Source organism: Lytechinus variegatus, chromosome 10 (genome assembly GCF_018143015.1).
Source record: "Lytechinus variegatus isolate NC3 chromosome 10, Lvar_3.0, whole genome shotgun sequence".
NCBI classification, from domain to species: Eukaryota; Metazoa; Echinodermata; class Echinoidea; order Temnopleuroida; family Toxopneustidae; genus Lytechinus; species Lytechinus variegatus.
The window spans coordinates 31,363,159-31,378,552 of record NC_054749.1 but is presented as its reverse complement, the minus strand read 5'-3'; the positions used below and the strand labels follow the sequence as shown (position 1 = coordinate 31,378,552).

The 15,394-nt window shown below is 35.4% G+C and overlaps 1 protein-coding gene across 1 annotated transcript; it reads right to left on the bottom strand.

The window, feature by feature from the left end:
• Window positions 1–1,658: 1,658 nt before the first annotated feature.
• On the bottom strand, window positions 1,659–9,411 carry LOC121422637 (40S ribosomal protein SA). The gene is made up of 7 exons (XM_041617798.1): window positions 9,308–9,411; window positions 7,062–7,228; window positions 6,642–6,760; window positions 5,551–5,796; window positions 4,085–4,213; window positions 3,232–3,369; window positions 1,659–2,394 (listed from the first exon to the last, which is right to left on the bottom strand). The coding sequence occupies exons 2-7, from the start codon at window positions 7,192–7,194 to the stop codon at window positions 2,191–2,193; spliced, it is 969 nt and encodes a 322-aa protein (XP_041473732.1). The 5' UTR covers window positions 7,195–7,228; window positions 9,308–9,411; the 3' UTR covers window positions 1,659–2,190.
• Between the last annotated feature and the right edge of the window lie 5,983 nt (window positions 9,412–15,394).

Sequence of the window (15,394 nt, the reverse complement as noted above, 5' to 3'; positions counted from 1 at the left end):
CCATCACCATCACCTTCATCATAATCCCAAGGCCCAAAACCAGAGCTACCAACCTGAACAAGAAGCATTCCAGTATTTTCAAAGCTGAAAATCTTTTTTTTGTGCGAGTACATCAGTATTTCCAGAGAAATACCATTTGACACCAAATAAACTGATCTTTAGGAATCAGTGTTTTGCATGAAACTGACAGCATTCCCATTTATCAGAATTAATGAAAACTAGTTACTACTTGGCAGCTCTTTATAATCATCAAAATAACCATCACTATCATCATCATCAGATCAGATACTTCGGCAATCAAACCTGTACATTGGTGCATTTTTTGTGGGGGGGGGGGGCATTAACAATTAACTACCCTACTTCAAAATTATGAAAATACTTTAAGTAATCAAACGTCATTATCATTAACATTTGTATATGATTTGCCTGAAACCATTTAAAAAGTAAACCAAATTGAGCAACTCAGGTATTACTTGAAACCTGTACCGACTGCACAGAAACGTTGTTAGCTCTTAACAATGTGCTAACAGAGGCCATGTTACAACCTGCAATGTGGCAGCAATGCCTAACGTTACAACAATGCATTACTTACACATTGAAGATGTGACTGGGCTTAATGTTAGCGCTCTGTTAACCCTAAATCTCCCGGGTATTTTGATTCTTGTCATTCCCGGGGGGGGCCATTATGGCCCCCCCTTAAGATCTCGGCCGCCGATCGTGTGAGCGACGCAAAAATTTGCACGCTGGTAGTGTGCGATGTAATCTACAAAGCTGTAAGGTAAAATTTTCCAAAATAATGAGATTTTATTTTATATGAATTATGCTAATTTATGCATAAATCATACATTTTGGTCTAATTCACTAAATAAAGCTCCTAGAATGCTAATTTTTGGTAAAAATTTTCTTTGTAGCATTCTTAACAATCGTAATTCAAAAAAACTTTGGTTTGGAAATAAATTTCTTATGTATTTTATTGTTTTATGAATTTCTTATGTATTTCTTTGTTTTTTTTACTTTTTGTTTTTTATTGTTTTTTTCAATGGAAATTGTTCCAGACATAATTCTGATCATAAACAAGGCAAAATTAATTAAGTTTAATCAGTAAAAGTAGAAATAATGATACATTTATGAATTTTGGCTAAATATGCAATTTGCATTGGATTTGTACATGAAATCACGTTTATGAGCAATTTTGGGTCTGACATGCACTTGCATAATGTTGCGTAATGTCGTAACCGCGTACCCGGGCGTCACAACTTTGGTCTCAAAATTTGCGCGAGACTTGAATGTAAAAAGTCAGTGAGCTGCGAGGTGAAAAAATTTCGCGCAGCAGATATATCGCGAAAATTGTTGAGGGGGGGGGCCATTATGCCCCCCCCCCCCCCCCCGGGAGAATTAGGGTTAAGCTAACAACGTCTCTGTGCGGTGGGCACAGAATATGCAAAGCAAGTGTTTGTAACATCAAGTTGAATTTTGCCCACGTTAAACAGCTTTCTGTGGTGCCAAAGATTTGACTTGGGCAGTCATCTGTATAAGTTTCATGTCAATGTCCACATATTTTTGGGGAAAATAAATACATGTACATCAAATTAAAATCAATTCTCAACACTTATCTATGTATCATCAACACCATTCAAAGAAGGCAAGAGTACAAATAATTTAAGTTTCATATGAAACCTCTTCGTGGGTTTATTTATTTGACTGGAGAACGATGTGCAGATATTCAAGCTAGCATTATGGCAAAAGGGATTAAGGTAAATACATCGTACAATGAAATTTTAATCAAGATTTTTTTCACTGGTAATTTTTTTCTGCTCACAATTATTACAAGGGTAGTATACTAACCTTGGAAAATGGATATTGGTGATTTAAGGTCTATGCAATGCCAATAATATGATTTCCCTATGACAATTGCAAGCACTATAAATTACATGTGCTGCTAATGGTAATGGCCTCCTAAGTGACCCTTCTTATGTTGTTTTTGTGTGTGTGTGTGTGTGACAACAGAGTTGTAATTCATGATATATTGATAACAAAAATTGATATTTGTGAGCTGTAGAAAGAATTGATCCAATACATGAAAAAATACTTCATCCTATTCCAATTTGCCACAATGCAGATTGGTTTTTGAAATCACATTATCTTCTACCCAGTACTGGGCATCCAACAGCAAGGGATGTGATGTTAATCTTATGAGCTGATGGCCCAGTCATTAGAAGCAGCACCACCCCAGTCATCGGTACCAGTGTAATCCTGGCTGGGTGCAGCAGCAGCAGCAGCGGCAGCAGCTGGAGCAGCAGGGGTTGCATCAGCAACGGCCCAGTCTTCTGAGGGGCCACCATAGGTGCCGATTCCTCCGGGAGCCACAGGAACCTTAGCGGAATCAGCGGCCCACTGTAACAATAAAAATATCCAAGGATCAATCTTACATCTTGCAATCAGAGGAAATGCAATCAAGAGGAAAATATTTATCAATTAGTGGTCTCCTCACAAGAAAATGAACAAATCAATTTGTTGGAGCTAAAAATCATTCAAATTTTCAAAATGTGTAATAGCTTTCTTGCAATATTCTCCAAGATTTATCAATTCTTAGTTCCATCTCAATCACTCTTTTATCTCAAAAGTCAAGTAGGACCTATAAAATTCAAAATAATTTCATTTACAAGTTATCTAGTCTTGTTTGGTATCTAATTTTCTTCCAGCTTGTGGAGGAAAGAGACTTTATCCATCTTTCAAACTTTTTGCTACTCATGATAGCACTATCAGTCACCAGTGGTGATAGATCACATGTGCGAATGTTCCTTTATCACGACTAGTTACCAGTTACCACTCACGGTCTGTCACTACTTGGGATGTTTGTGCCATGAATAAAAAGTAACAATAAATTCTGAATAGACATAACATCAAATACTTATTATAAGTGGACAGAGCTCAGACCATTGATAATACTTCACAATATACATTGACCCCCATGTTGATCAAGGAGAAACTGCATATTCTTTGACTTTTAACCAAATGACCCTGAAATAATCCAGATCATCGTCACTACAAATACATGCACTAGCCTTGTTTGAGGTTGATCTGTATACATGGATGGCTCAAAAGAGAAATTGAAATATATATTCCAGCTCTGCTCATCACCCTTTTCACTTTTACAAAGTATATGCTTTGATAAGCATGTATATATGCATGGGAGAGTAGATTGACGATGTGCAATGCCAGGGTACTTACATCAGTTACTTCTCCCACAACTTGTCCTGTTGGTGGTACAGCTACAGGCTCAGCACTCCATTGTTCAGCATAGGGCTGAGCTGGCTCCTCCTTCACGGCGGTAGCACGGTCGCGGGCTTCTTGTTCTTCCTTCTCAGCCTGAAAAACATAAGAAAACAGATACATTGAGTTTGTAGAAGGAATGTAATCAGACAAATTTCTGAATTAAGTAAACCAGGAGTTTCTTGCTCTTCTTTCTCAGTCTGACAGACAAGACTACACCTGAAATGTCAATGATCAGGGGTGATTAAATACCCCTTCTGTATTACAACCTTCTTTTTTTGAAAAAACAATTAAAAATGAAAATAGTATTTTTCACCAATTCATTTCCACTTACCATTGACAATATGCTTCATGAAATAAGGATTAATTTGAATCACATCACATTGGCATAGATTTAGAATCATAGCTCTATGAGGAACCCATGTGTGTATTACATGGTGCCAATTGGAGCTTCATGATATACTAGTTTTTAAAAACACAATATTGCAATACATTGTCCTTAGAGTTAATGGTTCACAACCATTTTTTTTTCATAACAAGATGCGGAGATGTGGGAATACAATATAGGACGTGGATGTTCCTGGTAAGTTTGGATCGGGGTAACAGGGATAACATGTCTAACATAGCATTTCAAGGCAGATTTCTTGTCAAAAGCACTTTAAAAACCTCACATATTTATAATATAGCGATAAGTGATATATCATGGACCCAACTTCATTTCTTCAGTGAAATCACAATATGTTAATATCATATCTTGCAGCCCTATTGGTGACATCATAAGCGTTAAAAATTTAAGAGGTTCAATTTTTACCTCTTCTGGATCTCTGAAGAAGTAGAGATCGCACATGATCTCCCAGGTGACATCACGGCTGATAGCTCCACGGAGACGGAGTACCTCACGGGACAACATCCACCACATCAGACCAATAGAATGAATGCTCTGGTAGGAGTTAATAATAACAATAATTGTAAATTCATGTTGCACAATACAACACACAGAAATGCCAGTCAGTTTTACTCATTGGTCCTGAAAAGAAGCTAAAATATGTTACAGCCCCATATATACATGCTGTACAATGATGAAGACTGTCATCCCCAAATACAAAGTTAGTAAAACCATGAGAAACTCACATGGCAACAAGATAGAGAAATAGTCATCACTAAAGGTGAACCAAGGAAGCCTATTCCTTTATGAAAAGGAATTTTCAGGTTGACTTAGAACAAATCAATAGTGTATTTAACTCTATTTAGGCTGGTGGGGGGGGGCCTTGGAGGCCCCCGTCAACGAATTGTGCAATATTTTTGCCCACACATTTCGCTGACTTTTTACTTTCAAGTCTTGCACAACTATTGAGACCAATTTTGCGTCACCCATGTATGTGGTTCTGAAATTACAGAACATCATGAAAGTGCAAGACCAAAAATTGCTCAAAAATGTGATTTTGTGTACAAAGTCAATGCAAACTGTGTTTTCAACCAAAAATCATAAATATATGATTATTTTTAGTTTTGCTGGTCTAAATGTATTTATTTTATGCTTTATATGATCTCAGAAGAGTCCTCAACAACTGTCATTGAAAAAACAATGAAAACAAAGGGTAAAAAACCACAAAAAGAAATACATAATTGCAAGCAATACATAAGAAAGTGATGTTATATTTTGCAATTTTGTTCATGTGCACTTGCTAAGAACACCATAAAGAGTTTCTATACCAAAAATTAGAACATTTGGAGCTTTATTTCTGGAGTTAGAGGAAAAAGTATGATTTTGCATACTAATTACACATAAATAAGCATAATCACTTAATAGCAATTCATATGAAATAAATTACTATACAGTTTTGTAGATTATGTCCAAGAATCGACGGCGGAGATCCCCCCTGGCCATAACTCCTAAAATACCCCGGCCTAGATAGGGTTAAGAAGGAAGACTATTCCACAATTTGGATTCAGCACTAACAAAGGCATGGTCACCTGGTAGTTCCGGTAATCTTTGTTTTACAAGGTGGAATACTGAGCACAGTGGATGGGAGAATAAGAAATCAGTGTTGCACTTATTGATATCAGTAATAATTCAAATCAACTTACTTGTGGGTTTTTTTATCTAAAATTGAGGGGAATAAATGGAAGGACAAATGTTTTGATATTTTAATGCATTGGAAATGGAAAACATTGATCACTCTAATATCTTTCAAGAGTGAAGTTGGAAGCACAGATATTTGGTAAAAATCATGGAAAATAAAAAATTTGAAAGGTCTGAAGTATTGAGCTACATACCTTGTTGTTGCATGGGATAGCAATATCGACATAGCGAAGAGGCGAGTCAGTGTTGCAGAGAGCAATGACTGGGATGTTAACGTAGGATGCTTCAGTGACCGGCTGATGATCAGAGCGTGGGTCAGTCACAATCAAGATACGAGGCTCACGGAAAGCAGCTTGGATCTGATTGGTGAATGTACCGGGTGTGTAACGGCCAGCGACGGGGGTGGCACCAGTGTGGGCACCAAACTTGAGCACAGCACGCTAAAAAGGAAAAAAGTAGAAGTGTAATAGTTGACACCACACTTACACAAGATCTGGTTAAAAAAAAAATCAAAATCCAGATTGGAAATGTGACATTTAGCAAGGTCGTGGCCTTCAAAGATTAATATATATATATAGCCATTTCTCCCAACGTAAAGGCAAGGGTGCTGTGAATCTCATTGGGCAGCACATCTTGAGCTTTAACCAGACACACAAAGGGGTAAATTGCCAATTCGTCTATTGCCAACTCGTTCACTCATCACATGGTCTACCTTAATTTATTCTGACATTCTGTCCATCATCATTTTGTTTAATAACCATTTTGTCCAGTCATCATTTCGTCTAATCACCAGTTCATCTTTGACCATTTTGTCTCTAAACCAGTTGGTCTAATACCAATTTTAATTTCACAAATGGCATATGGACCAACTGTTTATTAGAACTGGTGAGTTAACGAAATGGCAATTAGACCATGTAAATAGAGGACAGACTGATGGTAGACCAAATAATAGAAGTTGGTAATTGGATGAATTGGCATTAGATCAGTTGGAAATAAACCAAAGGCATGTTAAAAGCATGAAATAAATTCCTTTCACATTGTGCATGGAAACATGCCAATTGCATTCTGCTTGAGTAAACAGCCTCATGTCTATCTGTGGATATAAGACCATTTCTTGCACTTGACGTCCATGTAACAAAAAACACAAACAAAGGATATTACTTACGGACCAATCGTCTTATCAAAATTTACTTTTTTGAAAATTTTATTATAATTTAAAGCATACTCAAACAAAATACAAATGAACAGATCTAAACATGAAGAATGATAGAGGGAGTAGACTTACCTGACCATATGGTCTAGATGAGATGACACAGACATCAGCTGGGTTCTCAATAGCTACAATGATACGTGCAGCCAACACAAGCTTCTCCCAGGTCTTTCTCAGGTTGATGATGTAACTCCCTGTCAAAAGTGAAAAAAATATTAGATTATTTAGAGTGTTCTATGACACAAGTGGTTAGTCGTTTCCACAATTTTACATTTCTTTGCAACCATTTCCCTTCCAATTGTATGGATTCACACAAGAAGTTTGGTTATAAATATAAAAAAGTATTTAAAAAATAATTAAAATATCTGACATAAGATACTTTTTATTTGATATTTCCAATGGCTCAATGAAATTCATTATACAATAATGACTCTGAAAAGAGAATTCAGTGAAACAAAACAAATAAATTTACAATGAAATTGGGGACTGTCTTACCATCTGGTTTTCGTTTGTAGACATACTGCTCCATCTGGTAATCCAGGTTGCCAGAGCCAATGTGAGCTCCGCTAGCAAGAAACTTCTGCACATCCTCCTCCTTGAGGGCGAGACAATCCAAACCTCCGGACATGGTTCTGCTGATCTAGTTAACGATGGTGATCAACCTGTCAAATCAACAATCAGAAAGCCCTTTACAAATTTCAAATTTTTTTTTTATGACAAGGCAACTTTTTCTAATCGAGAATATTTCTACATCAAATCACAATTGAGAATAATTCAAAAGGGCACAAATCATGGCCAATGAGGAGCATTGACGCCAATTAATAGGCATCCACGCCCATACGTGTAGATTCATTTAAGCCCTGCATTGACTTGTGACAAGATTTCTTATGGAAATTCTAATTACATATTCCCATTAGCGTATACCTTGAATATTTTGTTTTTTTGCTTTTCTGTTAAGGCAATGAAGGCAAAGTGGATAAGGAAATAAAATCACAAAAAGTTTGTAAATTTCAAAGCAAAATCAGTATGTAATATTTGCAAAATATATGGCCTTTGCAGAACTCTTGATGATGCAGATAGCAATAATGGATATCTTATCATTCTCCTTATTGATTTAAATGGCATAACATTTAAATTTTCATCAAAAACTGAAATATTAAATACAAAGCGTTTGAACATCTCACTTTTATTAGGCCTACATGCAAACCACAGTGGTAATAGTCACTATTTCTTTTATATAATGCAGGCTTACATTGAAAAATATTTAATTTTTTTCAGATGTGAAAATAACAAAACTAAACATTTAACTAGCATAAAATCAGATCTATGATACATATTCAGGAGGGAATCTATCTGATTTCCATTATGGGTATGAAAAAAAAAATTTCATTAATACCAAAGAGCAAAGTGGCTAAAATCACAGGTTCCCTCGTTTACCTACGGTACTAAGATACCAAGATATACAATTGTGCAAGTTTTGTTTCAGTAATGAAAACATTATTTTACACTTCCTAATGAAGTGAAATTTTCATATTTGCAAAAATTAGTTCACTTGAATAGCACTTCATATGCTGTGTTTCTAAGCACTTTACATCCTTCCCAAGGTTTTTGGAATAGTACTGAAAAGGGCAAAATGCACTTTTCAAAGGCCCTTTTCCCCAAAACAAAAAAATATGTAGCAGTAGTGAAGAGGAGTGGAGCCTGCACAAACTTCGCCCGAGGTAAAGGTCAATATGCCCACTGGCACTGCTTTTCTGAATATCACGATCAAGAACGTTTGTATATTTCAGCTTTGACCTCTACATCATCGTTCAAAATCAAAGTCACACGTCACTTCGCTGGACATTAATTTTGACATGGACTAAAGTTAGCGACTAGATAATGCTGCCTAACACTAAAGGTATAAGCTAAAGCAGGCAAATATTTTGGTCGCTAACTTCGTCCATCAAGGTTACTACAGTCTGACTGAGAATTTGAATGATATACGAAATTAAGATAATCGCGTCGAGATCGGCCAAAGCCAAAATAGTCTAGGCCTACAGCCGATCACGATATTTGGCAAAGCGATTGGCATATTAATTAGTACTGGTCTCGAAATAAGCTGAGTCTGACCGAGTGACTTGCTATGACATGTGCGAATTGTGGCAGGGATATCCTGCCTTCCTGAGCCCGGCTGGGGGAAAGTCGGCAGGTGCATATCTTATCTTAGTTTTAAGTTTATGATTTATCTTTTTACTTAGATCTATCTAGGCCTAGTGCCACACCAATGCCATGCCCACGGGAATGAGTACCTACCACCTAGCCATGTGAAAACAAAACAAAGTGATGATTCCCATTCTTACAGCCAAGGCAGGGAATAATTTTGTTTTACAAACTTGAATAGCATTTTGGGTAATAACGTCAGAAGAGACCTCGGCCCCGCACCAAACTCACGCCGCCACAGCCAGGCCATCGACCGCGGCCACGTGTGTGTGTCGCTCACTCAATTGCTCGCGTCTTCCCTGTATGTAGGCTGTACTCTGTAGTACCGGTACAATTCATGGCAATGCATTAATTAGTTGTCGATCACTGGAAGTCGGAGCAAAATTTTAAGCTTAATTTCTGCAAGGCATACAAATAAAACAACAATTGTATTCTTAATAGATGGGGGAAATATTTTTGTTTCATTATATTAACTTGCTTGATTACAAAATAGTATACATTTTTCTAAAAATGGGATTATTTCAGGAAGAAAGTCTTACACTTCGTTCAAGCCGTATGGAGTTTTGGTGAAAAGGATGCGCTATGTATCGATCGGGCGAGCGGCGACGGACGACGTGCATGTGTCGACATTGAACGAAAGTGTGCAATAACTAGAATGCTAATTGTAAAAGTGCTAATATACATACATGGGCATACATAATACCTCTAGATAGATGGATGGATGGATGGATAGATAGATGGATGGATGGATGGATGGATGGATGGGTGGATGGATGGATGGATGGATAAGATAGATAGATAGATCCACAGATACATAGATAGAGTGATTGATAGAGAGAGGAGGGGGAGAGCAGACAGATAGATCGGATGGATAGGGATGAGTGGATAGATAGATTTTACAAATTCAATGCAAAGTTGACAAATGAAAATTGTGCTCTAACTCTTGCAACTTCACACGCTCATCACAAGCTTACATTATTCCCCGGGGGGGGGGGCACTTCCATTCACAAGTGGATACCATGCGCGACCATGGGGTCTCAAAAAGCACCCTAAACACGTAATTTCCATGTTCTGAAAAAGCACCCCTTAACAAGTATTGGCGTGTGAAACCCTACCCTTAACAAGTATTGGAAACAAAACAATACTCTTGACAAATATTCCCTGAAATGAACCCCTAAACATTACAAGTACAGGAATGTTTTATTGTTACGGGTCCTTCTGTCGTCGGCTCTACCTTAATTGGTTTAGTACGACCCCACCTTCTACACGTCGCTCAAATCGGACTCTAAACACGAAGTGTTGGGGCAAAAAGGACATCCTTTATAAAACATTTTGATTTTGTTTTATCATCCCCGCAAATTCGACCCTAAACACGTAATTTTCCTAGCGAAATAGATACCCTTTTTTCATTATTTTTGTGTTTTTGACACCCTTATCACGTTACGTACGTATCGTGCCCTATCGTGAAAAAGACACCCTTTTTACGTGTTTTTTTGGTCGCGCATGGTATCCACTCGTCAATGTAAGTGGCCCCCCCGGCATTATTCATTTAGGCCTAGTGATGCTTTGCACCTGAAAACTGGTGTTTGCAGCAAAGCATTTTGACTCAATTCCGGACTCAAATTATTCCGAGGGTCACATTTACTGCTTACAGATAAACATGTAAGGTACTGAAGTACACCCAAATTGTCACCTGACAGTTTCAGGTATTTGTTATATTTTGAATGCAAGCCAAGGTCATTTGAATTTGATGCAGTGTACCATTTTCATATCATTCCTAGATATCATGTCAAGAATTAAATAGCTCACAGCAATTATTTTCATTTTTTTTACCCAATCTTCGGAATGGTGTTATGGTCAAAAAAGATTTAGATGTAATTTTCCTCTCTTTTTTTCGACTTGATAAAAAGCACATTCAAACAAAGAAGGTAAGAACCAAACATTTAAGGCCAGTTGCACAAATACTTGCTGCATTTCAATATTACTGAAAAAACACAAACAAAAGTAACATGATGTTCAACTTTTCAAAGGAACGCAACAGGGATTTGCATTAGTTTACGTTTGTTTTTTTCCAGTAGCATCTACAACTTAAAGGAGAAGTCCATCCCAACAAAAAGTTTATTTGAATATGAAGAGAAAAATCTAACAAGCACAACACCGAAAATATCATCAAAATCGGATTTAAAATAAGTTATGACATTTTAAAGTTATATGCACATACTGGTCTGTATGCAAATGAGGAGACTGATGACATCATCCAATCACTATTTCTTTTGTATTTCAATATATGAAATAAAAAGAATTCTAATTTTCTCCTTAATGTCAAGTAGAACAACAATTAATTCCTCCCTGAACATGTGGAATGAGCATTGTTTAATACTACATGCTTCAGTCAAGGTCGCCCTTATTGTCAAATATGTAAAAAATTGATATATTGTATAAATCAAATAAAAACAAAAGAGTGAGTGGTTGGATGTCATCGACTGACTCATTTGCATACCACTGAGTTGTGCATATCACTGTTTTGTGAAAATTAAGAGATACTTCAAATTTCAAATCAATGTTTTCTGGGGTGGACTTTAAAACACTACAATTTATGCAACAGGCCAAAGGGGGATGGGAGACAAAAGGACACCATTGACATGACTTTTTTTTCTACAAGTGAATAGAACTTTTATTGATCCCCTCATATACTTTTTCTACAAATAATTGTTGACGAAATTATTATTATACAAAATATATAAATAAGTGTATTTAATCGTAGCTATTGAAATGAAAGATATCTGAATACAAGGATTGTACTTTACAATTCGCTGTACACTTTTAACAGATATTTCATCATATTGCAAACATTACTGTAATGCTTTTTTCATCAGTCATATTTCAATGCTGGCTATGGCTTTGAAATCATGATTACAAGGTTGTCTGGGATACAAATAAACCATTTTTGTAAATACATGTATTTACACTTCATGTAGTTAATACATTAACGTCCTATCATACATGCTATGTGACTTGTTCATCATGAAATATACAGGGATATCATATCTTTCATTTATTTATTCATAATAAACTTTTTACATCAGTAATATATTCATTTTATAGAGAACTTTAGCATATTACATATCTATGAATTACAATTTAGGGTAACGGTACTTTACAATTTATTAAAGACTCATCATTTCAATAAAACAGAAACTTTATTCAATTCAGATGTTGGAAGTCAGACCTTCAACATAAAAACCCCACATAACTGACATACAAATCATTTATCAAAAAACAATGAAAATACAACTTCCAGACTATAAGGTATTATATCAAAGAACCAAAATCACTTTTAAATAATATTTTAAAATATCAATTTCGCATCCCTTGCCCCAAAGAACTTAAAGATTGCCCACGGATATGTAGATAGATAGCAAATACAGAGGCAGTCATATCAACTGTAACTGTTAAAGCTAGGCCATTTTGAAAGTTTTTTCAGTTAATCATAAAATAAGAATCTTTTTGAATGAAACTTTAATTTAGAATAACATGCAGGACTCAAAACATACATTTTTTTTGAGTATATAAATTTTCTAAACATTTGCACTTGATACAGTTTCTAAATGTAATTCAATTCACTCAACTTGAAATGTGTACTTTCTCAGCACTCATTCTTTTCCAAAACAAATACAATTTAAAAACTAGAAATATCACTGAAGGCTGTATGGCAAAAAGCTTCCAACACATGGAAAAATGTCTTGCCTAGTGTTACCACAAGATCAATGTGTGAGCTAAATATGAGAATCAGTTAAACAGATGAAGTAGTTCCAACTGCAAGTTTTTTGACATAAAATATGTTGTTACCATGGCAACACAATTTCCCACACATGAAAAATATGCCCTGCACATGTTTACCTAAAGACCAATGTCAGAGCTAAATTTCATGAAAATTGGTTAAAAACTAAGGAAGTAGTTCGAACTGCAAGATTTTTATCTAATTTTTCCCATAATATACTGTTACCATGGCAACCCAATATCTGAGACATACGAAAAAAAAAGTGTCTTGCACATCTTTACCCCAACACCAATATGTGTGCAAGCCAAGTTTCATGAAAATTGGTTAAAAGACTGAGGATAGTTTGATGCGCAAGATTTGCAACAGGCCGACCGACCGTAAACTGATATACACCCTTCAAACTTTGGCGGGAGTATAATTATAGTCATGTCATTTCCAAAAATGTAATAATGTGTTGGAAGTCTACAAATCTGATACAAAGAAATGCCAGGCCCATTTGAATAGGTCTTATGGTTGATTTTTGGCATTTGGTAACTGAAGAAGCTACCATTATCATAAGTACTTAATGAAACAGACCAAATTAATCTTAATATAAGGTAAGTTTGAATATCAACAATGCTCTCATAGATTCAAATTTCATTTCAAATATATCTTTCTATTATGTAAATTCTAAGCAAAATTGAAATTGCTGGCAAACAAGAAAACTTGTGCAAATGCATGCAAACTGTAGCTTCCGGAAAACTGATTGGAAACATATGAACATGCTTGTTGAAAAAATGTATGGTGTGGATTATTTCATAATAGGAAAATCAAACTGTTGGCACATGAAAAAAGGTTTGTTCCAAACACATTAATGAAACATATCTTCAAAACATTATAACCAATAACTTAAATACAATGATTTGATGGGATATAATGGAATGACTTAATTACTTACTAATACAAATGCTATACACAATGATAAGCAACATAAATAAGACTCCTTCATATAGAAAACTGACTAGAAAACAAATACCAAATATACATATCAAAAAGTTGTTAAACCTATAAAGCAATATCAATATTATGACAATTTAAAACTAAAAGTAAAAAAAAAATCATACTTAATAAAAACAAAATAAAATAGACTTGGATATGTTGATCAAGACTGTGTAAATATAAATAATAAATTCTTCTAACATTAAGTTCTGGTTACATATTCCATGGAATGGTATTCATATCATTTTAAATAGCTACATCAGCAAATATTATCAAAATGCTTAAAATAAAATCCAACCTACATAGAAAATTGCTTTAAAGCAATGAGAAAACAGATAAGTACACAGGTGAAAGTATGAATGGAATCAGAAGAACAATAATAAAGTGTTAAATTTCTTAAAGTTAATAAAAACTGTAATCAGTTTAAAGTATACTTATGGAGATATTAAATTGGCCACAAAGGTGATGCCTTTGTGATGTAGGGTAAGGACTAGTATTTAATCTAATACACAAAATGTCTGGAATGTCATCTTTCTAAAAACTTTTACTTAGAATTATATGTTCCTTTATTTTCATTATTTACATCAATACATTATGTAATCTATGCTACAGTTCATTATCGCCGAAGGGGGGGGGGGGGGGGGTAATACTTCAAGGAAAATACTAGAATTTCCTAATACTTATAAGAAACTAGGTCCTATCACTTGTCACAATCTATACAAGTTATACGGTATTAGCAATTTCATTTTTTCATATTAGCCAAACTTTCCTAATTCCTTGTCTGATTTTTTTTCTAACTTTTCTTTTCTGATTTTTCTTATTTATTAAGATTTCATATAAATGACTTTAATACCAAACTTGGAATACCCTTTCAAACCATTTGAAACATTTAACAGTTTGAAAAATGATAAATTCTTCTGTTAGTTTGTTAGCTGAATCTAACACTTGTTCCCTTTTTGATAACCCAGATGCCTATATCACTGATATCCTTGTATGGGTGCTCCTTGGTCCATGCCTTTAAGAATTTAAAGTAATCTTTTATTTATCTATTCATTCATATTCATAGGAACAAATGAAAATGTAAACTCAACTGATACAAGTAATCTTATTTTTAAATGAATAGACTAATTCATTATAAGATTAATGTAGAGGTACCCAAATAAAATGTGGCTAAATATGAATCTTTGAAATCAAATAACAGAGATACTGACAAATGGAATTCATATTGCTGTCTTACAGCACTGACGACCATGCCAGACAGGGGTAGGTGAAGGGAGGGGGGGGGACATGCTAGTTCATATTGCTTTCAAAGGGAGGGGGGGGGGGTTTGGTTCATATTGCTTTCAAAGGGGGGGGGGGCATGTTGGTTCATATTGCTTTCAAGGGGGGGGGTGTTGGTTCATATTGCTTTCAGAATCAATGTTGACAATTGATCTGCCACCAATCATTATACTACAAGTGACCTAATTTCAAAAACCTGCAAGTCAACAATTTCTTTTTCTTTGAAGTATGAGAAAAAATATTATGCAACTTCATGATAAAAGACTACTTGTATGGGTACAATGTCACCAGGGCCCCATCTTACAAAGAATTACGATTGATCCAATCAATCGTAACTTTATGGAAATCCATTAGTGTCATAATTTTTCTGTGAAAAATTTGCATCATGTCCTTTATATGCAAAGAGAAGCGCAGTGAAATTTCAAGAAAACAATGAATGCATGAATATACATCACAGGTAGAAAATATTTTGAACAAACATGCATAACAGATGTTGATGTTGCTGGCCGTCCATAGTTGCGATTGATCGGATCAATCATCACTCTTTGTACAACAGGGCCCAGGGCCCCATCTTACAAAGAGTTAC